The sequence below is a fragment of the Nannospalax galili genome, unplaced genomic scaffold (assembly GCF_000622305.1).
Source record: "Nannospalax galili isolate Female #2095 unplaced genomic scaffold, S.galili_v1.0 scaffold1569, whole genome shotgun sequence".
Lineage (NCBI taxonomy): Eukaryota > Metazoa > Chordata > Mammalia > Rodentia > Spalacidae > Nannospalax > Nannospalax galili.
This window is the reverse complement of record NW_008360051.1, coordinates 923,019-950,491: the sequence shown is the minus strand read 5'-3', so window position 1 is coordinate 950,491 and position 27,473 is coordinate 923,019. Positions and strand designations below refer to the sequence as shown.

At 41.4% G+C, this 27,473-nt stretch overlaps 1 protein-coding gene across 4 annotated transcripts in view; it reads left to right on the top strand.

The window, feature by feature from the left end:
- The window catches only part of Nsun6 (NOP2/Sun RNA methyltransferase 6), a 47,892-nt gene that overhangs the window by 16,125 nt on the left and 4,294 nt on the right, over positions 1 to 27,473 (top strand). For all 4 annotated transcript variants that reach the window (XM_008824124.3, XM_017795853.2, XM_017795852.2 and 1 more), the window contains 5 exons: positions 2,021 to 2,174; positions 3,573 to 3,654; positions 11,247 to 11,366; positions 15,569 to 15,713; positions 25,517 to 25,665. In XM_008824124.3, coding sequence (XP_008822346.1) covers positions 2,021 to 2,174; positions 3,573 to 3,654; positions 11,247 to 11,366; positions 15,569 to 15,713; positions 25,517 to 25,665 — 650 coding nt within the window. The remainder of the gene's footprint in view (positions 1 to 2,020; positions 2,175 to 3,572; positions 3,655 to 11,246; positions 11,367 to 15,568; positions 15,714 to 25,516; positions 25,666 to 27,473) is intronic.

Sequence of the window (27,473 nt, the reverse complement as noted above, 5' to 3'; positions counted from 1 at the left end):
AACCCCTTTCTGCCTTAAACTGGTTTTGCCAAAGTATTTTATAACAGTGACAGGAAAGAGAACTAAGGCATCCGCGTTGTATTAATCAGAGTTCTCTAGAAGAACAGATATATATATATATATATATAAATGAAGGGGATTTATTAGATTGGCTCACAGGGTAGGGTGTGGATAGTCCAACAGTGGTCAAGTTGGAGGGCAGAGAATCTGCTAGTTGCTCAGTCCATGAGGCTGGATGTCTCAGAAGTTCCAATCTGGCACTGAAAGCCAGGAGGATTCCTGGAGAGCCGCTGGTTTTCAGTCTATGTTGGTTCCAATATGGTGAAGGAGTGCCACAGCAACAAGATAAATTCACCTGCCAGAGTGAAGGCAAGCAGGCAGAAAGCAGGTTTCCTCCTTCTGTGTCCTTTTATCTGGGCTGCCACCAAAAGGTGTCACCCACAGTTAGGGTGGGCCTTCTGCTTCAAATAATCTGATCAAGGAAATCCCTCACAGGAGCACCCAACAGCTTACATTTTAGTTGATCCCAGATCCAGTCAAGTTGACAACCAAGAGCCATCACATACATAAAGCTTTCTGCTACCTTTTTTCTTTTCCTTATTAGACCCTATGTGATATTTGTCTAGGAAACCGTTAAGTGATATAGAGTGTAAAATGGTAGTGAAGACACTAGAGTGATGGCTCAGAGGTGAAGATGTTTGTTGCTCTTGCAGAGGACCAGAGTTCAATTTCCAGCACCCACATCAGGTGGCCCACAACCATCTGTATGTAACTCAGCTCCAGGGGATCTGACGATTTCTTCTGGGTTTTGTGGTACACTCTCCCCCCACCCCCACATACAAAAATTTGAAGTCGTAGTGAAGTTCTGCTTTATACTCTTGACTTCACTGTCTTGAGACCGCCTGCTGCAGACAGGACCTTCGTGAGGGCATCCTGAATCTGGAACTGAACAGTGGGAGGAGACTTTGTGTTCTTCATTGATTCAGTGTTGACGTATCTCTTTAGCTGCTCCAGTGACACCTCACTGGGCTTGAAATCAGGAAACACTGGTTTGGATCTGTTACAAGTGTATTCAGTTGGTGGACCTCACCTATCGTGTGTGTGGTGGCTGCTGGCCTAGGTTGGCCCTGGTTTATTTATATTGGAGTATTAATGCACATTTTTGAGGAACCCTTTTGCAGGCAACTTTTTAAAATATTCTTTATTTTTATTTTATGTGTGTGTTTTCTTCCATGTATATGTATATGAACTATGTGTATGCCTAGAGGTGAAGGAGGCCAGAAGAGGGTGTCATATTCCCTGGAACTGGATATGTAGGTGGTTGTGAGCTACCATGTAGGTGCTGGAAACTGGACCTGATTCCTCTGCAAGAGCATCAAATGCCCTTACTGCTGAGCCATCTCTCCAGCCCCAGTTTTGTAGGCAATTTAGAAATTGAATATTGAGTCATGATACCAAAATTCGTATAAAAAATTTAAGGATTGTTAGATTTGTGATAATTTATATAGGAGGTGCCCATGTCTGTTTAGTTGAAGGTTTCCATAATTAAGTAAGATGTTTTGAGAGTACTGTTTCATTGGTTTTGGTGAAAACAAAAAAAACCAACCTCCAGTTAGATGTTAGGGAATATTATTGAAAATATTTCATTTTTTATTTTACTGTATATGTATGAGTGTATTGCCTGCATGTATATAAGCGCACCACTGTCATGCAATGCCCATGGAAGTGAGAGGAGGACATCAGATCCCCTGGAATTGGAGTTATAGATAGTTGTTAGCTGCCATGTGGGTGTTGGGAACCAAAACTGGGTCCTCTGCAAGAACAGGTGGTGCCCTTAACCACTGAGCCATCTCTCCTGCCCCGTGAGGGATCCTCTTGGGGGTTATACTGAGATAATGAGCCAGTTTGAACTGCTTCGTGTTCACAATTAATGTCTCTACAGATCCCTATTTTAGCTTGAAGATTTTTGCTAGTCTCCCTAAGCAGAGATTAATATAATCTGATTTTCTTCTCTCTCTAGTTATGAAAGCTGGAGATGCTGTTTCTGTATATTCTGATATCAAAGGGAAATGTAAGAAAGGAGCCAAAGAATTTGATGAAATAAAAATATTTCTTGGAAATGGGATTTCTGAAGTAAGCCGCAAAGAAATCTTCAATGGGCTACCTGATCTGAGGTATGTCATGAGTGCTGTGGAGGAAATCACACCCTTTCTGTAATTCAAAAAGATGAAAATAAAAACAATGTAAAAGTATACCACATTGCATTATATAAATGTTTCAGTGATTTCAGCTGGAAAAAGATGAGCCCAGATTTCTTTGATTTTTGGAAAAATCTCTTCGGTCACAAAAGGTAAATAGCAAGTACTACAAATAGTCACACACAGATATTGTCTATAAATTTCCTGGGCCTAAGTGACACATCTACAGTGCAACCTCTACACCTAAGGTTCGTGGAACATAGAACAGGATAAAGAAGACAATAATGAATCTCTCAATTCCATTAATGAAGCTCCCTTATGCAACAGAGGGCCAGGAACACAAAAGGTCACAAATGACCAAAGCATAGAGATTAAGAGTCTTCAGAATGCTGGTTCTTGGACAGGATTCCTATATAAAGTTCATCCACCCAAGGCTCAGGGAACATTGCAGAAGAGCGGGCAGAAAGATTATAAGAGTCAGAGGAGATGCATGATCATATGGAAATAGAGTCCTACAAGCTCCTGGGACCCTGTTCATATGAACCTACAGCAATGGTGTCAGTGTACCCAAGTCGTATGCAAACCCAAGTAGACAAAAACCCAGCATAGAGCTGGGGAAATGGACAGCAGACCCCAATCTTAGCTGAAGAAATTTTGGCAACTGATTACTGCTGGGTGAGGAAGAGCTGATCGTCCTGAAACAAGGGACTCTAAATAGGCTGACCAGACCTATCTAGACTGACTCAGTGGATGGAGTTGCACTGGGGAAAGTCTGGGGACAGTGACTTGACACAATAGGTCTTAACACAAATGACAGAATGTATGAATTCCATTGAGGGGGTGGCTCTGGGAGGGTGCCAGTGGGGAAGAGGGTATAAAGATGATTAAGATTAAAGAAGTCGCTCTGTATGAAATACACAAAAATTCAATAAAAACGTATTTTTTTTTTTTTTTTAAAAAGGTGAATACATTGAAAACTAAAGCAGTGGACTGTAGATGTAGTTTGGTGGTGGGGCACTTTCCTGTTGTGCCCAAGACCCCAAGTTCAGTTCTCAGCACTGTAAAACAGAAATCCCAAGCAAACAAGTGGGCATGTCCAACAATTTAATTTGTCCTTTGAGTTTGAATTGTTTAACCTTGAGTCTAACTAAACTAGCTGTGTAACTTTAAACTGTACCCCCCTCCCCTTTTTTCTGCTAGCCTCTCCTATTCCAGGTGAAAATTCAAAAACAATTCACAGGAGTATTCTAACTTGGTGTTAAATAAGTCTTATAAAGGCAGAATATTTTGTATTTGATGTGCCACTTGGGATGTGTTCCTAGCAATTTATACTGTGTAGTTTATATGGACTAATGTTGCATTTCTTGTTTTTAGAGGTATAGGCATAAGAATGACAGAGCCTGTGTACCTCAGCCCTTCCTTTGACAGTGTACTACCCGGGTACGTATTTCTGCAGGTAAGCTATTCATAAAAGCAAAATATTTACTAACATTGAAATATTTAAGCGCATTATGTAAAATCTAGTTTCTCTCGCCTTTATTATTTTTGTTATCTATGTATATTCTGACCAAGAAAAAGTGTTACGAACGCTCTTTTGTTTTCCTATATTCATTTTAATCAGCGTTTTCAGTCCTCTTTGTCCATTGGTGATTTACCGACATAATAAAACTGTCACTTCTCATCCTAGAATGTTAATTCACAAGTAATATACATATTTGATGTTCATGTAAGTGTTCTGTTTTGAACAGTAAAATTCAAATTGTTTACTGATATCAGATTTTGTCTTACTATTATTAAATGCTGTGATATAATAGGTAAATTTGTTTTGCTTTTTCCAGCTTGTTATTTTCATGTAAATTAATTCATTTTGATGCTAGTATTAGTATACATTAAATGAAAATACTGAAGAGCAGATCCACTGGGGTTTTGGGTTAAGTTCACACTACTGGTGTAATTTGTGGAATGAAGACAAACCAAGTCCAGTGCTATATGTGTTCTTCTCTTCTCAGTATCAAGTCAAAGGTAGTTCACAAATTTACAGATTGTTTCTGGGGCAAATAAATAGAAAATGATTTGTGTTTATTATCATCTAACTGCACGTTAATGATGATGTCAAATATTAGGACCTGTAACCTTCTACCTAATTGGTTATGAATCATTTTAGGTAATTGTGTTTAGTTAGTTTTAGTTTTCTGCTTGCTTACTGTGTAATCCATTTTCAATCATTTGTGATTATTTGACAACATAGCCATTAAGACAGAAAACAGAAAAGCCAAAATTTGATCCAGATCTTTTGCTCAACTGTCTGCCAGTGCTTGAAATGTGGCTCTTGGAGACCTGTATACCAGTCACTGCAGGGCTTATTCAAGGTGCAGGACCTGGGCCTAGTTCAAACTGGCTGAGTGCAGACTTTAAGCAAGTCCCATGTTTCTTAGGCATCCCAAATGCTGGTTTTATAGTTTCCTAGAGCTCTGTGGCCAGTGTTTAATTGGTATAAAAAATTAGCTGAAGTTGGGTGTGGTGGTGCATGCCTTTAATTCCAGCACTTGGGAGGCAGAGGCAGGCAGATTTCTGTGAGTTCAAGGCCGGGTTGGTCTATATAGTGAGTTCCAGGTCAGCTGGGGCTACAGGGAGACCCTGTCTCAAAAAGACCAAAAATCCAGAATAATGAGTAAAAATTATTATTGTTATTTTTTTGTCTTTTTGAGATAGGGTCTCCCTGTAGCCCCAGCAGTCCTGGAACTCACTGTGTAGACCAGGCTGCTTGAACTCACAGAGATCCTCCTGTCTCTACCTCCCAAGTGCTGGGATTAAAGGTGTGCACCACCATGCCTGGCTAGTAAAATATTAAAAAAAAAATTAGTTGAACTTTTTGTATTAAATTTCTTCTTGCAAACTAGTTCAGAACTTCTAGATTCTTACCTGGACTGTATTTGAGTTAGGAAAATCTGAATACTTTTGTTGAATATAGACCAGAACCAGGTGATACTAGTTTCCTTAAGGAGAAAGTTTACTTCGGTTTTTAAAAAAATTTATATATTTATTTATTATCTTGTTGGGGGATGGACATTCACTATTGTGGCCCATGAGTGGAGGTCAGAGGACAACTTGTTGGAGTTGGTTTTCTCCTTCAACTATGTGGGATGTGCCTGAGGATCATACTCAGGTTGTCAGGCTTGATGGCAAGCACTGTTGCCTGCTGATCCATCTCACTGGCCCTCGTTTACCTTAAGAAGAATGAGGAGGGGCCAGTGTTGGAGAAGGCTCAGTGGTTAAGAACACAAACTGATCGTGAAGAGGACCAGAGCTCAGTTCCCAGCACCTACATTGGGCAGCTAACAACCTCCTGTCACTCCAAGTCCAGGGGATCTGAAACCCTCTTCTGGGATCCAAGGGTACCTTCATTCACATGTGCACATACACATACAAAAAATTAAAAATAAAATAAATATTTTAAAAAGATTATTAAAGAAAATGGAATTTGAAAACATTATCACATCATTATTGTTGAATTCTTATGTATGTAATAAATTGTCATAAGTAGAAAAGTTTCACCGTTGTGCATAATGGTGATAGAACATATTTGAAAGGTCTCAAACAAGCTATTAGGATGGCTTTTGAGACAAATGTGAATGTTCAGGTGACTATATCTACTCTTGATTAAAGGAGAGTCACTATAAGTGCAGTGATATGGGGGCCACCATGTCCATCCAAGTGCTTTTTTATTTTTAAAATACTGTCCTTGAAACACTGCTCAAAAACTACAAATCACCCAGTCTCTCAAGGCTGAGGCAGACAGATTGCTCACTTGAGTCTATCCTGTGCTGCATTCCAAGACCTTTCTTAGAATTCAGAAACCAAACAGTCGACGCTTTAGGTGATCGAAATAGACACATACAGCTCCAGTGACAGCTTGAGCAGCCTTTTTGCTCTCAGGTAAGTGCTGGTGCCCATGCCTCACGGCCTCACAAGCTCATGGCTGATGGGAGCCACACCATAGCATGCTCCTTTTGCTTTCAGGGGTTCTTCTGATACAGTACAAGAGATGTGCATGGCCCTCCTAGGTCTCAGCTTACACAAGATCTTGCTGGCTCAGAAACTGTACAGTGCCTTCACCCCAGTCAGCAGGACTCAGGATAAATTAGTGCATATCATATCACCGGTAGAGCGTAAAGTTTAGGTATCTAGGGTCTGTTTTTTTGAGATTTTCCTTATACAAAATATTTTATTAATTATTTCATGTGTATGTGTATGAGTATATTCCCTGCATGTATGTACGTGCACCCCTTTTATGCAGTGCCCATGGAGGTCAGAAGAGGGCATTGGATCCCCTGGAACTGGAGTTAAGGACAGTTGTTGGCCACCATGTGAGTGATGGGAACCAAACCTGGGTCCTCTGCAAGAACAGCCAGTGCTGTGAGCTACTGAGCCACCTCTCCAGCCCCCTGGAGATTCCTTTTTAAAAATAAAGTTATTCAGGAATAATTTTACGATTGCAACCTAGAATTTTTGAATTCCAGATTTGTAAAGCCAGTGAAGAGTGACTGTGACCCTTCACCTAGTTTCCCCAACAACTGTCTTATATTATGGCAGAACATTTGTTAATGCCTGGAAATCAAACTCTGACCACCAGGGAGGCCAGGAGTAGGAAGATTATTTGACCTTTTGCATAAGCTGGGCAACACAGTGAGACCCATGTCTTAAAAATAATACCACTATGGGTTGAAGTGATGGCTCATCAGTTAAGTGGCTGCTCTCACAGAGGACCTGGGTTCAGTTCCCAGCACCCACACAATGGCCAACCACCACCTGTAACTCCAGTTCCAGGGGAATCCAAGACCCGCTTCTGACCTCTGTGGGCATTGCACGACATTGGTCTGTGAGTTCCTTTTGAGGGTAGTGAGGCAATAGGTCTGTGCTTCTGTGCTGGGAACTGGGATTCTGCTTTCCTTTGTTTTGATTTTAGTTTCGTGAAAATACTGTAATTTATACTCACCATGAAAGGAAATGCCAACATTTACTTATTTATTTATTTGTTTGTTTGTTTATTATTTTCAAGACAGTGTCTCACTTTGTAGCCTAGGTTGGCTGAAACTCACTATATGCTCCAGATTGGCTTCAAACTCTAGTTAATCCTCCTGCCGCAGTCTCCCACATGCTGTGATTACAGGCATGTGTTAGTTATTCTAAGATAATCACAAATACTTGTTTTCTGGTTTGCAGTACAGGCAGTGGAACCCAGGGCCTTGTTCCTGCTAGGCAAGTACTTTGCCACTGAGCTAAATCCCAAGCTCATAAATGATTTTTTACTATTATTAGTTGGGCACTGCACTAAGCAAATTTCAAGCAGAATCCCATTTACTTCCACTTAATTCTTTGTAGTGAATTTTCAATCTTATTATTTAAAAAATTTTAAAAATTATATGTGTTTATTTGTATGTGTGTGTGCATGAACGTATGTGCCATGGGTGTGTTTGTGGAGGTCAGAGGACAACTTATGGTAGTCATTTCTGTCCTTTCACAATATGGGTCTTTGGGATTGAACTCCGGTCATCAGACTTAGTGCAAGTGCCTTCACCTGCTGAGCCATCTCTTCAGCCCTAGTTATACTGTTTTAAAATTGATTATTTGCGTGCTTTGTGTGTGTGTGTGTGTGTGTGTGTGTGTGTGTGTGTGTGTCTGCTTGCACATGCATGCATATACACGTTGCCATGTACGTGCACGTGTACCACAATTTGAGTGTGGCAGTCAAGAGGACAACTTCGGGGAGTCGTTCTCTGCACCTTGCTGAGGCAGGCCTCTTGCTCCTGCTGTGCTGCATCCTCTAGGCTGGTTTCTAGGTGATTCTCTTGTCCCCACCCCCATCTCTCCTCAGGAATGCCAGATTGATAGATGTAGCTTTTTTATGAGTTCTGGTGATCAAACCCAGGCCATCAGACTTGCATGGCAAGCACTTTTACCCTCTGAGCCATGTCATTGGGCCTGTTATTTTGTGTTTTGAGGCAGGGTTCTCTTTATGTAGTGCTGGCTGGCCTGTAACGTGCTATGTAGCCTCAGCTGACCTCAGATCTGCAGCCATTCTCCTGCCTTTGCTGGGAGGAGATATATGCTACCATTCTTTGCTGTGAGGAGTTTGATAAAATATAGATTCTGATTCATGTGTCTGAATACATTCTGAGATGATGTAGTTCTAACAAGTTCCCAGGAGATTTGACTGTCCCCCCTGTAAGCATCAAATGAATAGTCAGGAATCAATGGAAATAACTTAGAAAATCTTTTTTCTCTAAGTGTGAAGAGTATCCTTCCATACTTCATGTCTTATTATTATGTTACAGGACGGTTTACATGATGGAACTGATAATTTATGCAAATGTGCATTATGTAAACTTGCTAGATCCTTTAAGTATAAAAGCTGCAGGTAACATGGCTCTTTGAGGTTCTTCCTTCTCGCCTGTCATCTATCACTTGTGGGTGCTAGCAAGTCTGATCCCCTGGGGGCGATGAGTGCTCAGCTGCTTGCTACTGGGAGTAAGCAAGAAGTTGGACCACACTAGGGCTGCTGGGCAGGAAGAGAGCACACTTGCTGTTGCCAGGAAGGCAGGCCACATTCCTCCAACAAATTGAGTCATTTCCTCTTGCAGGAAAGGAAACTAGGGCTGCTGATCCAAGGGTTTTTGTAACGTCTTTCCTCCAACACCCCCCAAATTCATGTACCAATAAGAACATATTCTTCAAGTCTAGAGACCGTTTCCTTTCCCAGTCTCTGCTGGCAGCTCTCCTCATTAAGAAGTGTTGCTTCTGGGGCTGGAGAGATGGCTCAGTGGTTAAGAGCATGGACTGCACTTGCAGAGGACCCAGATTCAGTTCCCAGCACCCACATCACAGCTAACAATCGTATGTAACTCAAGTTCCTGGGGAATCAGGCGCCCTCTTCTGACCTCTGCCAGCATTGCATGACATGAGTGCACTAACACACATGCAGGCAATACACTCACACAAAAACAAAAATAATAAATAAAATATTTTTTAAAAAGAAGTGATGTTTCTGCCCCTTGTCACTGAGGAGCTCTGAGAATAAATTTTGGAGGAGTTACGTTGTTTTGGTGTTTTCCTGTTTCTTATGTTACTACATTGATATTTATGCATCTAGTGGTTTTTTTTTTCTGCTTAGTTTTAAAATATTTTTAACATTTATTTATTTAATGTGTATGTATATGTAAATATACCACAATGTGTGCAGGAACTTGTGGAGATCAGAAGAGGGCATCAGATCCCCTGGAACTGGAGTTACACGTGGTTGTGACCCACCATGTGGGTGCTGGGAACTGACCAAGGTCCTCTGAAAGAGCAGCAGGTACTCTTAACCACTGAGCCATCTCTCTAGCCCTTAATGTATTTCTTTAAATTTATTTTTATTGTATGTGTATGAGTGTTTTACCTGGATGTGTGTAAGTGCATCACATGCATGCAATGTCCACAGAGGCCAGAAGATGGCATCAGACACCCTGGAACTGAAGTTAAGATGATGGGACCCAAACCCAGGTCCCCTGCAAGAGCAGCCAGTTCTGAGCCACCTTTCCAGCCCCTCCCTTTGTTCGTTTCTTTCCTTTCTTCCTTCCACAATGTAGCTGTCATACTAGCCAATTAATGGACCAGCCTCTTTGACTTGAATAACTGTTGGAGGATAAACAAGCAAGGACAGTATGGCATATACTCAAATTTTAGTTAATAATAAGAGAGGGAGGGAAGGATGGGCAAGGATGAAGATTAAGTAAACATTAGATCACTTTGAAAAGAAAAAAATGAGGTGGATAAAGTAGTGAGGAGAGGAAACTTGCAATCCAATTACAGTCTACAAATTCTAGAGATAAAGAAATAGATGCTGGATGTGGTGGCACACACCTTTAATCCCAGCATTCGGGAGGCAGAGGCACGCGGATCTCTGCAAGAGTTCAAGGCCAGCCTGGTCTACATAGTGAATTCCTGGCCAGCTGGAGCTACAGGGAGACCCTGTCTCAAAAAGAAAAGAGAGTCGAAAAGAAAAGAAAGAGAAAGAAATAGACACAGAGAAATAAAAAGAATGCTTATGGGGTGAATGGCTGGCCCAGCTCCACTGAGTGGAAAGGTGACGTTTTTAAAGTTTGGCGTTGTGCTGGGTGCTTTGCCTGTGTTTCCTCTAGCTGCGCTAGTTTATAACTTAAGAAAACTGATACATTTCCTTTTTCAGTATTTATTTTGCATGTGCTTGTGTGAACGCATGTGCAGGTGTTGCTACAGGCGTGTGGAGGTCAGAGGACAACTTTCAGAAATTGGTTCTCTCCTTCCAACGATGTGGTTTCTGGGGATCAAATTTAGACCATCAGGCATAGCAGCAGGTTCCTTGACCCTCTGAGCCATCTTGCTGGCCATGACACAGTTTCTTGGATGATGTTGAATACCTAACTTAGGAAGAAGTAGCTTGAAGGTGACTGACTAAAAAGTTGCATCTTGAAATCACATCCAGTAGCATAAGTGTTGGGAGCTGATAGCCCTTTTCAAGTCTTTGTGATTATTGAAGTTACTGTATAGAGCAGGGTGGGAAGTTTCTGGGAAACTTGTAATTTTTATTTCTTTTTTGATGCCTCTTTCCTGTCCAAAAAACCCCCAAAAACATTATCTTCCAAATCTACCCCTTATTTCTTCCAAAAATGAATGTAAGAGCATTGTTTTGTTTTTAACTGACGTAAATAGGGGAAACCTTATAAAGGCTAGAGATAATGGGTTGCAATTAATTGTAATACCTGAAATTACCCCAGTATGCTATAAAAAAGAATTAGTGCTAGGTACATCCTGTGACTTTGGAGGATACACTGGGCGATTGTGAATTTTCTGAGTTAGTATATTGACGAGCACTGATCTCGTAGGCCACTTGAGAGTGCCGTGCTGCTTCACATCCAGAGCTTTCCTGAGTATAAGCAGTTGCTCCTGGCCAGAGGCTGCTTTATATTCTCTAATTGCAGAATTAAAAATGATTCAAAATCACTGATTGTTGTTGTTGTTTTCTTGTAGAATTTGCCATCTGCTGTTGTAGCTCATGTCCTGAATCCTCAACCTGGAGAGAAGATTCTAGATTTGTGTGCAGCACCGGGGGGCAAAACTACACATATTGCAGCACTAATGCGTGATCAGGTGAGAGTGTCTCTGTAACAGATCAACTTGCAGCATGCTGCATATTTCGGTGGTCACGGTAGCACCTGACCTTTCCTATAATTTAGGAAACAAAGGGACTCATAATCCAGACCTAGTTCAGAGAGAAATCAAAGAATTCAAAAAGAAAGTCAATTATGCCAATTACTACCTTTAGTTCAGTTGACATTTATCATTTGTGAAGACTGTCTGAAGACCTTCTTGGATCCCCAGTTTGCTAATACGATTATAAGGTTGTTCCTTTACAGAATTCTTTTGCTGAAGTAGTTAAGAGATCTTGTTTTTAATTTTAAGATTTTATACTTAGTTGAAATACTAAGATATAAACTGCCTCCAAAAACAAATTTGACAGTATGTTATGACTTTTCACATCATATATGTATCTGTACATACACTACGCATAAGTAAACATAAACATACATGGTAGAATATGTGTACATGTGTGCCTAGGAAAGAACATAATCCTAGGGCTGGAGAGATGGTGCAGTGGTTAAGAGCACTGTCTGCTCTTGCAAAAGACCTAGGTTTGACTCCCAGCATCCTCACAGTGGCTAACAACCATCAGTAACTCCAGTTATAGGGGAATCTGATTCCCTCTTCTGACCTCCACAGGTATCGCACTACTTACGTGTAATCAATACACTCATACACATAAAATAAAAATAATAAATAAATTTTAAAAATATTTTTATTTTATGTGTATGGGTGTATTGCCTGCATGTAGGTAAGTGCACCTGTGTTGTGCAAATGCCCACAGAGGACAGAAGAGGCTGTCGGATCCCCTGGAACTGGAGTTACGGACAGTTGTTAGCTGCCATGTGGGTGCTGGGATTGGAACCCGGGTCTTCTGCAAAAACAGCCAGTGTTCTTAACTGCTGATCCATTTGTCCAGCCCGATAAATATTTTTTTAAAAAAGAACATAGTCCTTATAATCATGTTTTATCATCACAAAATGTGGGTAAGTCTGATCTTGGACAACTTTAGCCCAACTTCACTCTGCGTTTTTATACCTATGCATTTTCCAAGTTATTTTCTTTTATTATGGCTGGTTTTACCTGTGTTCAAAACTAATTAAAGTTGTAACCATTTTATTCTTCCATTGAAGAAGTATAGTTGTTTGATGTCATCCTTTTTGTTTCAAACTCTGTAAAACCAAGTGCTTGGAAATTTTTAATCTGCAGAGAAATGGGGCAGTGCAGTGATGGGGAATTCAAAAAGTGTGTATGCTTTATGAAGTAAGTATGTTTGTATAATAATAGGGATATTTAAGTGAGAAATTGATAAAACCAGGGAGAGAGAGAGTAATGACTGGAACAGTGTCTCTGAGTAGGTGAGTGTGTTAGGATTGGATGTGCAGGGACTGTTAATGTACCATGAAGCAGTTTATCTGAGAAGGAAGGCCAGGCATATGGGTGCTAATGTTAGTGAGTTGGGACATGTGGCAAAACACTGGAAGTTCTCTTTCACGTGTGTGTCGAGAGCAAGAGCTTAGGAGAAACAAGAAAAGAAAAAGTAACAATGAGAACATTCAGAAGCAAACTCAGATAAATCCAAGCTGAGAAATAATAAGTAACACGAATTTTTGTTTTTAACAAGATAAACTCCAAATATTATTAAAGATACAGTAGAGAAAAATTGGGATAAACATGAGACAAAAGTATTAATAAGAAAACCCAGAAAGTATAAAACAAGGGGCTAGAGAGATGGCTCATGGTTAAGAGCCCTGGCTGCTCTTGCTTTTGAAGAGGACTTGGATTCTGGTTCCCAGCACCCACATGGTGGCTAACAACCATCCATAACTCCAGTTCCAGGGATATAATACCCCCTTCTGGCCTCCTTGGGCATGGCACACACAGGTGTACTTAACAAACAAGCAGGCAACACACACACACACACACACACACACACACGAATAAAAGAGAAAGGTTTCCTAGTTACAAGAAGTGCATAAATGAAATTACTTAGAAGCATGAAGAGATATAAAACCATGAAAATGTTTAAAAGTACAGTAAAAATTGAAATGCTGCTAAAAAGGAAAACAAGGGGAAGCACAGAAGCAGAAGAAGAAAAAGATAACATGTTGGAGTTTCTTTGTGGGACATTGAAATGTGGAGATGACCATCCATGCCCTGGCGCAGGGTGGGTCAATGCACTACGGACTCAATGCCTCAGCCAAACCTGCGGCTGCCTTGGAGGCTTGTGAGAGCTCAAGGTTTGTCCTGAAGCGGGCCTGCTGTGCCAGCCTCTTCACCAGCACCACCTGGCATAGCTTTTGGGTGAGGCTTGGCATCCCCAGGGATGGCGCTGCTACAGCTGTGTTCCAGCATGGCTGATTTCAGCGCTTCCTGCTGACAGGCTTCCTGTTCTCCAGTGTGGATCTCTTACATGGGCCACATGCAGGCTGGGTGCCACTGTATCCCGAAGTCCTGATGTGATACTTGAACTCTACCATTCTAGAACATTTTACTGTGATACACAAAAGTTTGAACTCATAGTTTCTCGCTTCAGTTACCAGAGTTCACAGATGTTTGTATGGTTAACTCTAAATACTAAGATGAGCATAAGTCTTAAAACAATACTCATTTGCATGTAAAGTCTTTGAAGCTAGATTTTTTATAGAATCGTTTCATGCTTTTTTGGAGGCAAACAGTCACATAAAACCGGTAGTTTGTAATGTTTGCCTTCAGGGGTGATTTTGGGTTTCTTGAGAACACTGCAAACACTGTTTTCAGGTTTGATTTCTGTAGATTAAAAGTAGCTAGCTGTAGGTAGATCAGCTGTTAGTGCATGTTTGTTTAAAGGAAAGACACATTATTTGGGGATTTTCTTTTTAAAGAAACATTTCAGTTTTTTTTATTTTTAGAAATGATAGAGAAAATTGCCAAACATAATTTTCATGTTATTAAAAACCAACCAACCCCTGAGAGGTCTAATAAAATAAAATTTAATCATTCCATATCATTAATGTAAAGGAAATCTTTATTGCCTATCCTAGGGAAGATTCTTTTTATACAGGAAAATTTATATTCATCAAATATTACATAAAACTTAAAACAGCTCTAAGCAAAACAGTACTTAACAAATCATGCGAATAGGAAACCTCAGTCACATACCAATTTTGTACTTAAATATTTACAAACCACTTCTTTGCATTGATGCCTCAGTTTATGTGTTTTCCATATGATATAAAGAACTAATGTCACAGTTTTATAAGCTATTCCACTAAAAATTAAACAGTAGAATGGTCTCACCATATTTCCACATTAAGAACATAACAAAATAATGAATTAGTTTATAGCCCTTAAGAACCTATAATTGACCAGTCATTGAAAGAAAATCAATTTTATTTTATTTTTTTTTTGGTCTTTTGAAACAGGGTCTCCCTGTGTAGACCAGGCTGGCCTTGAACTCACAGAGATCCACATGCTTCTGTTTCCCGAGTGCTGGGATTAAAGGCCTATGCCAACACACCCAGCCAGATTTTCTTTTTCTTTTTTTTCTTTTTTAAAAAATTTATTATTTATATTTTATGTGTATGAGTGTTAAGCCTGCATGTAGGTAAGTTTACCCATGTTGTGAAATGCCCGCAGAGGACAGAAGAGGCTGTGGGATCCCCTGGAACTGGGGTTAGCTGCCATATGGGTGCTGGGATTTGAACCTGGGTCTTCTGCAAGAACAGTCAGTGTTCTTAACCGCTGAGCCATCTCTCCAGCTCCCAGATTTTCTTTTTTAAAAAATATTTTATTTATTATTTTTATTCAATGTGTATGAGTGTATTGTCTGCATGTATGTAAGTACAACATGTCCAATGCCCATGGAGGTCAGAGGAGGGCATTGGGTCCCCTAGAACTAGAGTTACAAACAGTTGTAAGCTGCCATTTGGGTGCTGGGAACTGTACCCAGATCCTCTGCAAGAGCAGCCAGTGCTCTTAACCACTGAGCCATCTCTCCAGGCCTGATTGGGGATTTTCTTTTATTCAGTGCTGGGAACTGAACCCAGGGCCTTGTGCTTACTGGAAACTCTACTGTTGAGCCGTGCCCTCAGCCAGTGTAACTTTGGTGCATATTTGGTTGATGAATTCAGCAGGCAGGGAAGAAAGTGTAGAAGACACAGTTTTCACTAGTTTTTGTATCAATGGCTTTCATAACTGCTTCAGATTTATACTTTTTTTTTTTTTTAAAGGGAGAAGTAATAGCATTGGATAAAATACCCAGTAAAGTAGAAAAAATAAAGCAGAATGCCTCCTTGTTAGGGCTGAATTCTGTCAGGGCATTTTGCTTTGATGGAACGAAGGCACTTAAACTTGATATCATTGATGACACAGAAGGTAAGTTAAACTTTTGTTTTCCTTGTTCTATTCTTAATATTATACATATTTACATATCTATTCCAATAGATCATAATTGTGTGTATACGTGGGATGCAATGGATATCTTGGTTTAAGTATAAATATAGAGTGACCAGGGCTGGAGATATGACTCACTGGTTACAAGCACTGACTGCTCTAGCAGAGGACCACAGTTCGATTCCCAGCACTCACATGGTGGCTAACAACCATCCGTAACTCAAGTTCCAGGGGATTTGACGCCTGCTTCTGACTTCTGCAGGCATTGCACGACACAGGTGCACATACACACATGCAGGCAATACACTCATATACGTAAAATAAAAATAATAACTAAAAAAAATACGGAATGACCCAAACCAAAGTAATTATCATATCCGTAACTCGGTTGTAAGACATTTGAAATTTACTCTTAACAGTTTTGGAATGTAACACGTTAAGTATGGAATCATGTTGTACACTACATCTTAACACTTGGGCTGATTGTGTAGTGTGGCTGTTGGAAAGAGTCTGCAGTGGACTCTGGAGTGTGGCTGTCTCTTCAACATGGTGATGTTAGTTCCAGTTCCTATATTCCCACTGGTGAGCATGACTGCCAGTTCGTATGGTGGTTTCATTATTCATTGTTTGACAGCGATGCTGTTTTTACTAGGGCTGTGCTGGTTGGTTTTCTCATCGGCAGCCTGTGTGCTGTGCCCTCTGGTCCACGCTCTGCTCTGCCAAACTGTCTTCTCTTGAGCCTCCTCACAGGTGTCAGGTTATGTGTCTTACGGTTCCATTTGCATTTTCTTGATGACTAGTGCTGGTGTGCTTCTTTTCCATATACCTGCCAGTCATATCTTCTTTCAAAAACCAGTTAAGGATGTGGAGAGATGGCTCAGCATTAAGAGCACTGGCTGCTCTCCAGGTTCAGGTTCCCAGCACTCACATGGCAGCTAACAATTGTCTGTAAGTCCAGTTTCAGGGGATCCAGCACCCTCTTCTGACCTCCGAGGGCATTTCACAACATACATGCAGGTAAAATATTCACATGTATAAAAATACAAATAAGTTGCACCAGGCACACACCTTTAATCCCAGCACTAGGAGGCAGAGACATGCAGATTTCTGGGAGATGGAGGTCAACCTAATCTACAGAGTGAGTTCCAGACCAGCTGGACCTAGAGGGAAACGCTGTCTCCAAAAAGCAAAATCAATATTGTGTTAATGAGATGGTGAACTTTTCCTGAACCCCTTAGTGCAGTGCTTATGGATGGGGCCGTAGACAAGTAGCTTTCCATAAGTCTGCCTACTCTTCTGAATTCTTCAGAAACCATCCTCTTTCCTTTTCTTGGTTCTCGTCTCTAAACATGCTTTCCTTTACACTCTGGGCTGCTCCAAGCTCTGGAATGAAAGTCTGGATTTTTATGTGGTTTCTGGGGATTGAATCCAGGCCTTCATACTCGGGTAACAAGTAACTAACTGAGGTTTCTCCTCAGCATGAAAACTGGACATTTTAAATAACAAATCATAACACCTGTTCATACTAAACCATGCCTTTCCAGACTTGCTTGTTTGGTGTGTTGCTTGGGCTCTTCTAATGAAATACATTCCCCAGCATGTGTAGCTTTTCATGCTACTTCTCAGACATCATGGCCATGTGTGTGCTTGTTGGTCCTGAAATGACCTTGGTTTTATCAGAGTTCTCTGTGTCTCGGCTGGTTCAGCATAAAGCTGTTAGCCTTCACTAACTGCAGCTTGCTCTGTCTTCAGCCGCACTTTAGGGTATTCCTGACCTGCTAGCTGTATAATAATTTGGACATCTTTGGCTGTAGTCTGTTCCCACCACAGGAAGGCTCTTCTCACTCCCCGTCGTTCTTTGATAAACTTCGACCAGCTGTGGTCTAGTTTAGTGTTCTCACAGAGCTCCCAGCCTCCTTTTAGTTACTACTCAGCTTTCTTTTTAAAAATATATTTATTGAATTTTTGAAAATTTCATATAATATATGCTGATTATGCTGATTATATTCAGACCCTCTCCCCTATTTACATCTCTCCTTCTTACCTCCCCACCAGTCTGATTTCATGTGCTTTATTATATTTTAAGGTCTATTGAGTCTAATTTGGCATCTGTAAATGTCCTTCAGTAAGGAACCAGGCTCCACTCACTGGAACCTGGTTAACCTACTCACCATCACACCCTTAAAGAAAACTCACTCTCCCAGCAGTTAACTGTTGCCAGTAGTTCCTCAGGAAGTGTTGTGACTTTTTACTCACTTCCTCCATCTCTATGCTTGGATTTTTGTCTGATTTGAGTTTGACTAGATCTTGTACATGCTGGCACCATTGCTGTGAGTTCATATGAGTTACTTCCCAGCTGTCTGGTAACTGTTTCCTTCTGGTCATCCACCACCTCTGGCTCTTAAAATTTTCTGCCTCCCTCTTCCACAATGATCCCTGAGCCATGGGAGGCAGAAGTTTGATATAGGTGTCCTATTCAGGGATCAGCATTCTGCAGCCTCTTGTTCTCTACACATTGACCAATTGTGGGTCTCTGTGTTAATCACCATCTGTCTGCTGCATGAAGAAACTTTTCTAGTGAGAGCTGAGAGACACTTTAGTCTATGGGTATAACAATAAATCATTAGGAGTCAGTATAATACTTCGTCCATTTAGCAGAATAGTAGTGGATAGCTCCATATAGAGGAATGAAATTAGGTCCTTATTTCTTACCAAGCACAAAACTCAACTCCAAACGAAAAGGACTTCAACATAAGACCTGATACCCTGAATCTGATAGAGGGAAAAGTAGGGAATATGCTGGAACTTAGAGGCACAGGAAAGGACTTTCTGAACAGGATTCCTATAGCACAAGCATTAAGTCCAACAGTTGACAAATGGGATCCATAAAACTAAAAAGCTTCTGTACAGCAAAGGACAACCATCATTCAAATGAAGAGACAACCTACAGAATGGGGGAAAAAAGGCTTTACTAGCTATACCTTTGACAGAGGGTTAGTGTCTAGATTATACAAAGAACTCAAAAAACTAAATATCAGAAGAAAACAATTAAAAATTGGGGCAAGAAACTAAATGCAGAGTTCTCAAAAGATGAAACTCAAATGACTAAGAAATATTTTTTTTAAAGGTTCAACAACTTTAGCCGTCAGGGAAATCCAAATTAGAACTACTTTTGAGGTTTAATCTTGCCCCCGTCAGAATGGCTAAGATTTAAAAAACAAACAGCTCCTCAGTTATTTTCGGAAAGTACAACAAAGCTTAAACTTCTGTCTGTTCGAAATAAGTCAGTTCACCTGTGGGGTCTGCAGAACTGTTCTTCCTTTCTGCCGCTCCCCTGTGACTAAAGCTGCCAGCTGCAGCTCCAGACTTGGGTCCAGGCCAGTGAGGACCCTCTTCACTGTGAGCTGGGGCGAGTGCAGAAGGCTTAGTGTTCTCAGCCTGCTGCACCCTGGGCAGCCTTCTGTGAGTGGGGGTTGGGCAGAGGCAAACAGTGGCAGGCTTTGAACTGATTTAACCTGGAGTAGAGCTTGTGCACCATGGAGCTGGGGCTGCTGAGGAAAGTTCACCAGCAGCCCCTGCCTAGGAGATACTTCATTCCTTGCATTCCCTGACTGGGAACTTTGAGAGAGAAGAGGTTTTGTGTTCTTCACTGTGCTCATATGAACTACATCATTCTCTCTGGGCTTCAGGAAGGGGCAAAACCGTTGGGAGGCAGAAGGGAGGAAGGAGTGGGTCATGACTCAATGCTACAGGTTGCCACTGTTCATTAGGAGATGCCGAACCATCAGTATCCCAAAGCCACCTTGACTTCACTTCTTTAATTAGCTAATTAACTAATTCTGTATTTATGTTCTGGGATTGAACCTAGGGCCTTGCCCCATGCTAGACTAGTGCTTTACCACTGAGAAATAGCCCTAGCCCTCTTTTTACTTTTTATTTTAAGATACAGTATCACTAAGTTGTGCAAACTGGCCTTGAACGTGTGATCCTTCCCTACCCTAGTAGATGGATTATGTGCTGCCAGGCCTAGCTTTAATTTTTTTTTTTTTTTTGGTCTTTTTGAGACAGGGTCTCCCTGTAGCCCTAGCTGGCCTGGATTCGCTATGGAGACCAGGCTGGCCTCGAACTCACATGAAATTGCTTCCAAGTTACAAACTACTCCAAAATTATACAGTTCTCTACATCTCCAGATGTAGTTGGAAGATTATATATTATGTGGAAAAACTTTTTTACTTGTTTGTTTTAATTTTTAAGACTTATTTTTATTTATGTGTATTTATATGTGTCCATGTATGTGGGTACTCAAGGAGGCTAAAAGAGGGTGTTAGATCTCCTGGAGCTAGAGTTAAAGGTGGTTGTGAGTTAAAGGTGGTGCTGGGAACTGAACTCAGGTCCTCTGAAGAGCCTGAAGCGCTCTTAACTACTGAACCACCTCTAGCCCCTTGCTATTTTTTTGAATTGGCATACCAATAATGCATTTCAGTATGACGTCTTCAGACACATCATTGTACTTTGCTCATATTCATCCCCTTGATGACTATCCTTCGTCTCTTCCCTCCTTCTCACTGGTCCTCTTCCTTCCCCCTTTCTGTGTGTATTTGTGTAGCTATATATAGATATACATGTATGTGAGAGCTGTCTTTCTAGTCTGTCTTTACTTAATGTGTTGATCTCTAGTTCCATTCACTTTCCTGAAAACCACATTCTTTCCTCTTTGAAGCTAAAAACAACTGAATTGAGTATGTGTCACATTTCTTTATTCATTTATCTACTGATGGATGGATGTTTAGGTGGGTTCCATATCTTGCCTTTCATGACTAGTGTACTGGTGAATATTGAACACGCAAGTATCTCTGAGGTATGCTGAATTAGAATCCTTCAGGAATATACCCAGAAGTCAGCTGGACCATGTGGTAAGTCTATTTTTAATTTTTTTTTTTGACAGAGTCTCCCTAGGCCCAGCCCTCCTGGAACTCACTGTATGGATCAGACTGGTCTCGATCTCACAGAGATCTGCCTGCCTCTGCCTCCTGATAGTTGAAATTAAAGCTGTGTGCCACCATGCCGAGCGTTATTTTCACTTTGTTTGAGGAACCTCCGTAGTGGCTGCATTTGTCTGTGCTCCCAGCAGCAGTGAATAGGGGTCCCTCGTTCCTGCATCCAACATCCTCCCAACAGCACTTGTTTTGTTTTCTTGTTGGCCATTCTGACTGGGGTCAGATGGCCCCTTTATATAGTTTAGACTTGTGTTTCCCTGAGGACTGAGAATGGTTTTCATGTGTTTATTAACCATTTGCCTGCTGTCTTCTTTTGAGTACTGTCTTATCAACAGTATCCATTTATTGACTGGATGTTTGGGGAGTATTTAATTTTTCAACGTCTTTATGGGTCCTAGGTATCAATCCCTTGTGAGATGTAGGTTGGCAAACATTTTCTCTTATTTTTCATGCCGTCTTTTCACTCTGTTGATTGTTTCTTTTGATGTGCAGAACTTTTTCATTTTATGAAATCCCATTCTTGCAGTTATTTCCTGAGTTATTCAAGTCCTTTATCTTGAAGTGTTTTCCTTTAGCAATTTCAGTTTCAGGTTTTATGTGAAAGGTTTTGGTCCATGAGTTATTTTTGGCAGTGTGAGAAATAAGGATCTACCTCATTCTTTACATATTAGTGTCCTGTTTCCAAGGTATCTGCTTTATTCCATGGGTCTGTGTGCATGTGTTTGTGCTAGTGTCATGCTGTTTTTGTTTACAGTTTAGTACTGTCATTTGGAGCCAGGTCTCACAGTGCCTTGAACATCGGTCTTTCTGTCCAGGAGTGCCGGCTCTGGTGGGTCTTTTGTGCTTCCATGTCAGTTTTAACTTTTTTTTTTCCTGCAAAGAATGTCATTGGAAATTTGATAGGGATTGTATTGAACCCATGTGTGGCTTTGGGTAGTAGAGCCATTTTCACAGTTCTGATTCTACCACTCTGTAAGCACGGGAGGTCTTTCCATCTTCTAATATTTTCTCCAGGTGCTTTCTTCAGTGTTTCAGAGTTTAGAAAAGCTTCTGATAAATGGAGCATATATATTCTTACAGTACAAGGAGGTTTTCAAAGTCAGTGCATTTGTCTTTCTAATTTTGAATAAATTTTGCTCACACTAAGTACATTTGGTGATCATTTTTGTGAACTGGCTTTTAATGTCTACATAATCACTACCATCTATTAATAAGGGTGGTATTAGTTCCATATTTATTGCTATAGCAAAACACCTGAAAGAAACAACTTCAAGGAGTAAAGATTTATTTGGACTCACTTTTTTCAAAGGTTCCTTTAGCTCATAATGGTAGAGAGGGCATGGTGGAGCAGAACAGTTCCTTGTAGAGACCAGGAACTAGAGCAAAGGAGGGTTCTAAGACTTGTTTATGACAAAATATGGTCTCAAAGGTTTGCTCCCAGCCTCCTCCAGCTGGCCCCTTCTCCTATCTTTCTCTACTTCCCAATATTAGGAATTAATCTGTTTATTGGATCTGAGCCCTTGTGATCTGATCATCACCGACCTACCCAGGGGAGTGATTTACTAGTGCCCCAGGCATTTCCCTACCTAGTGAAACTGTCAAAAAAGAGCAGCCAGCACATGCTTTTGGAGAATGATGAGATTAGGCACAACCACTACAGGGCCACTGGAACTTGGACATTACCCGGACGGGGCTCTGGCCTCTGCAGGCTGATACTTACAGGAGAAGATGCAGTTGCGGACGCCCAGGTAAAGGGCTATTGCTGTGAAGGTTTTGACTGTAAGAGCAAGTAATCAGGAGGAAGTCTGTTTCGCCTTCCTTGCCTTCCATCCTCTCTTCCTTTCCCATCACTCCTGGGCCTCCTGTCGGACAGTGGTCATTCATGGCATTGTCGCATTGGCATCCTTTCTGTCCGGGGCACAGAAAAGTAGCTCGTGTCTGGCACTACATTAGTTACTTGTCTTCTGGCTGTGACCAAATCCCTTACAAAAACACATTAAGGAAGGAGGGTTCATTTGGCTCACAGTTCTTTCTTTAATGTGTATTTTTACTGAGTTTTGTGCATCTCATATAATAGATTTTTTTTTTTTTCGGTCTTTTTGAGACAGGGTCTCCCTGTAGCCCTAGCTGGTCTGGAACTCAACTATGTAGACCAGGCTGGCCTCGAACTCAGAGAGATCCATCTGCCTCTGCCTCCAGAGTTCTGGGACTAAAGGCATGTGCCACCATGCCCAGCAATATAATAGATCTTAATCAAATTAAGATCCACTCACCCATTTGCACCCCAGCAGCCTCCTCTCACTGGATTTAATATGGATATTGAGCACTTTTTAAGGTGCTTCTTGGCCATTTTTATTTCTTCATTTGTGAACTCTGTTCAGATCCATAGCCCATCTTTTTACTGAGTCTTTTATTTTCCTGTTTCTTTGGTTTTTATGAGTTCTTTGTGTATTTTTTATATTAATCCTCTGTTGGGTGTGCAGCAAGTCAAGATTTTCACTCTGGGTTTCCTCTTCCCTTCCTTGGTTGTTTCCTTTGCTGTGTAGAATCTTCAGTTTAATGGGGTCCTACTTGTTGATTGTTGACCTTAATGCCTGAGCAACTGCTGTCTGATTTAGAAAGTCCTTTCCTACACCTATATCTTGTAGGGTACTGCCAATGTTTTCTTCTAGAAGTTTCAGAGTTCCAGGTTTCATATTGAGGTCTTTGGTTTATCTGGAGTTGACTTTTGTGCAGGGTGAAAGATAAGGTTCTAATTTCATTCTTCTGTAGGTGGAGATCCAGTTTTGCCAGTACCATTTGTTGAAGATGCTGTATTCCTGGCTCACAGGTCTAGAGCATACGGTGTATAATGCAGGAAAGGTTTGGTAGTGGGAACAGGAAGCAGCTGGTCTGCCACATTGCTCCAGGGTCAGGAAGCAGAGAGCGATGGATGCCTATGCCTGGATCGCTTTCTCCTGTTACTCAGTCTGGGATCTCAGTTCATGGAATAGTACTCCCCACATTTGGGGTGCCTTCCTACCTCAGGCAACTTAAAATCTGGATAATCTGTCACAGAGGTGCTCAGAGATCTGTTTCCATGGTGACTCTAAATGCTGTCAAGGTGACACTCAACATTGACTATCACAGACGTATTTGGAAGCAGAATGGAAGCCTGGAAAGACAAGTGTGTGCAGTGTTTTTGTATATGATTAAGGCTGCATGCCGGCATTGCAGTGAGAGCACATTGACCAGCTTTCAGTTTATTTGTGGGGGAAGCAAGGAGGGAGAAGGGAAAAGAACACATACAAGAAGTCCAGAGGCTGCAGAGGTGGCTCTTCCAGAGGACCTGAGTTTAGTTCCCAGCACCCATGTTGGAAGATTGACAACCTTCTGTAACTCCTCCAGCGCATCCAGTGCCTTCTTCTGGCCTTCTTGAGCATGCACACACATGGCATTCACACACACACACACACACACACACACACACACACACACACGGTGCATTTAAAAAAAAAAACAAGTTCAGGATGGCTTAGAGTTTAGAGTTAAACTGTGATAATAATTGGAAACAAACAGATCTAGGTGAACATTTCCATGGCATCGCATTGGGGTCTACTTTAAAGAATGAAAGTAAAACATTTCATTTGGCATTTATTTAAAAAAGACTAAAGTTAGGATAGTAGATGGTAGGAAATATTTATAAAAGATTATAGGAAAATTAGTATCTTTTATATATAAAGAACTGTTCTAATAAATAAGACAGTGGTTTCAGTAGGAAAGGACTACACAAACGATGTACCAACACAGGAAAAACATAAATTGGCAATAAAATAAGAATCAGTTTTAATGAGATTTTGGGAAGGCAGCTACACTCACAATAACAGCATAGATGGTATGGTATTTTTAGAGGGAATTTTTACTAGTATATATCAAAAACCTTAAAATGTCTTAGAAAATTATTTCTTTTCTAAGACAGCAGGTAAAACAGCAAAAAAAAAAAAAGCTCACAAATGGAGATGAACTGAATTGATAAATGGAGATGAATTAAACTGGTAATGGCTTGTATCCTAACAGCTTTACCATCTGATAAAAGTAGGAGATAATGCTATGCTTTTAAACACTTGTGTGGATCCTGGGTAGTAAACTTGCTGTGAGGCATTCAGTAGCTTCGGTAAGCTCGCAGGTGGCCCAAATAAATATGTAATGAGAATATTTAGTTTCGTGACTTTCTCCAGTAATGCTAAATAGATCAAAACTGGTCATGGAGAAAATTATTCAAGAGAACACATAGGGACGCATGGTGAACTGTTAAATCCGAGGGTCAGTGGCTCATTTTGGACCCTAACCATACTCATGGCCACAGAAACAGGACGCCAAAGAGCACCAGCCAGAGCCAGCATATTTGACTGTAACCTAAGAGGCTCTGAATTTTTCTGGTGCTGTCTGCATTGGCAATTACTAAGAGGAAAAGTTTCACTATGACTGGAATTAATTCCAGGCCCTAGCTCTGAGGCATTATGGCTTCTAAATTTGAGAGTTAGTTGAAGGTCTTAGTTGAGTTGGTCTGGGTTTATACTGTGTTAGAAAAATAACCCTCATCTGAAACAACCACATTTTAATGTTATTACAAAGTCAGATCTGTAAGTCAGTGTTACTTTAACCAGCTACTTGCATAAAGGGAGAAATTATTTTTCTTTATCTGCTATCCTGGATTATGTCAACTTTTCATCATTGTGTACATCTCAAGAGTTTTCTGTTCTAGACCTGTATGTCAGATAGCAGATGTGTTTGTAATTCTCTTTATAGGGGCACCTCCATTCTTACCAGAGTCTTTTGACCGAATTCTCCTTGATGCACCCTGCAGTGGAATGGGGCAGAGACCAAATATGGCTTGTACTTGGACTTTGAAGGAAGTGATGTCGTATCAGCCACTACAGCGAAAACTCTTTCATGTGGTATGTGGTATGTGCTGGTCCTTTACTGTGAAGAAGTTGTGCTTCACTAGTTCAGCATTCGGTACACCGAGAGCAGTATACAAGGCAGCAGCCCCCACCCAGAGCAGTGTGCAAGGCAGCAGCCCCCACCCAGAGCAGTGTGCATGGCAGTAGCCCAAATATGGCTTGTACTTGGACTTTGAAGGAAGTGATGTCGTATCAGCCACTACAGCGAAAACTCTTTCATGTGGTATGTGGTATGTGCTGGTCCTTTACTGTGAAGAAGTTGTGCTTCACTAGTTCAGCATTCGGTACACCGAGAGCAGTATACAAGGCAGCAGCCCCCACCCAGAGCAGTGTGCAAGGCAGCAGCCCCCACCCAGAGCAGTGTGCATGGCAGCAGCCCCCACCCAGAGCAGTGTGCAAGGCAGCAGTACTCACCCAGAGCAGTGTGCAAGGCAGCAGCCCCCACCCAGAGCAGTGTGCATGGCAGCAGCCCCCACCCAGAGCAGTGTGCAAGGCAGCAGTACTCACCCAGAGCAGTGTGCAAGGCAGCAGCCCCCACACAGAGCAGTGTGCATGGCAGCAGCCCCCACCCAGAGCAGTGTGCAAGGCAGCAGTACTCACCCAGAGCAGTGTGCAAGGCAGCAGCCCCCACCCAGAGCAGTGTGCATGGCAGCAGCCCCCACCCAGAGCAGTGTGCAAGGCAGCAGTACTCACCCAGAGCAGTGTGCAAGGCAGCAGCCCCCACCCAGAGCAGTGTGCAAGGCAGCAGTACTCACCGAGGCCTTTTTGCAGAACAACCCAAGAGTCATTGGTAGTTACCCGGTTAAGTAGAATTTTGTATGGTCATATATAGAGTATTGTTTAGCCTTAAAAGGAATGAAATTCTGGTACATGCTACAATATGGATGACCTTTGAGATGTTACGCTAAGTGAAGTAAGTTGGACACACGCTGTATGATCCCACTTATGAGGTAATTAGATTAGGATAATTAAACCCACTTACGAGGTAATTGGATTAGGCAAACCCTAAGGACAGAGAATGGAACAAAGGGAGTTGCTATTTGATGGTTAGAGAGGTTCCGTTTGGGATGCTGAGAAGTTCTGTGGATGAATAGCGGGGATGGCTGCATGGTAAATTTTACGTATTTTTTGACTTCACACAAGGAAGAGATTGGAAAGAACTAACTTTTGTCTGGTTTTGGTTCTTTGAGACAGGGTCTCACTATGTATCCTAGACTGGATTCAAGTTCTTAATCTTCCTGCCTCAGCATCACAGTGCTGGGATTACTTGTCACTTGGGTGCACTATCATGCCTAGCCATAGCTTTAAATATAGGGAGCTTTCCTTTATGCTGACTGCTCCTTTAAGTACAGAGCCAGTCTATAAAATGAATTCATTGAGAGATTTAATCTCAAACATTCTACTCCTTAAAAGAGAAAACTTAGCTAAAGGCTATATAACAAGCAACAATGCCAGATAGGGGATACCTTCTTTTGAGTTGATGGCTGGGGTGGCCCAAGGGACTCCCAGATAGTAACCCAGCACAGAACTGGGAAAATGAACAGCAGACCCCAGTCTTATCCAAAGGAATATAGATTAGGAACAGCTGACCTTCCTAAAACAAAGACCTCTAGATAGGCTGACTAGATTCACCAGAAGGGCAAGTAGTGGGGAATGGCTGGGGTGCCGACAACACAGCAGACAGTAGCAGGAATATCAGAGTATAAGGGCTCTAGTGGGGGGAGGGAGGCTATGGGAGGGTTGCTATCTGGAAAGTGGGTTGTATAGATGAATAAGATGGTTTGGGATGCTCTGTGTGATAT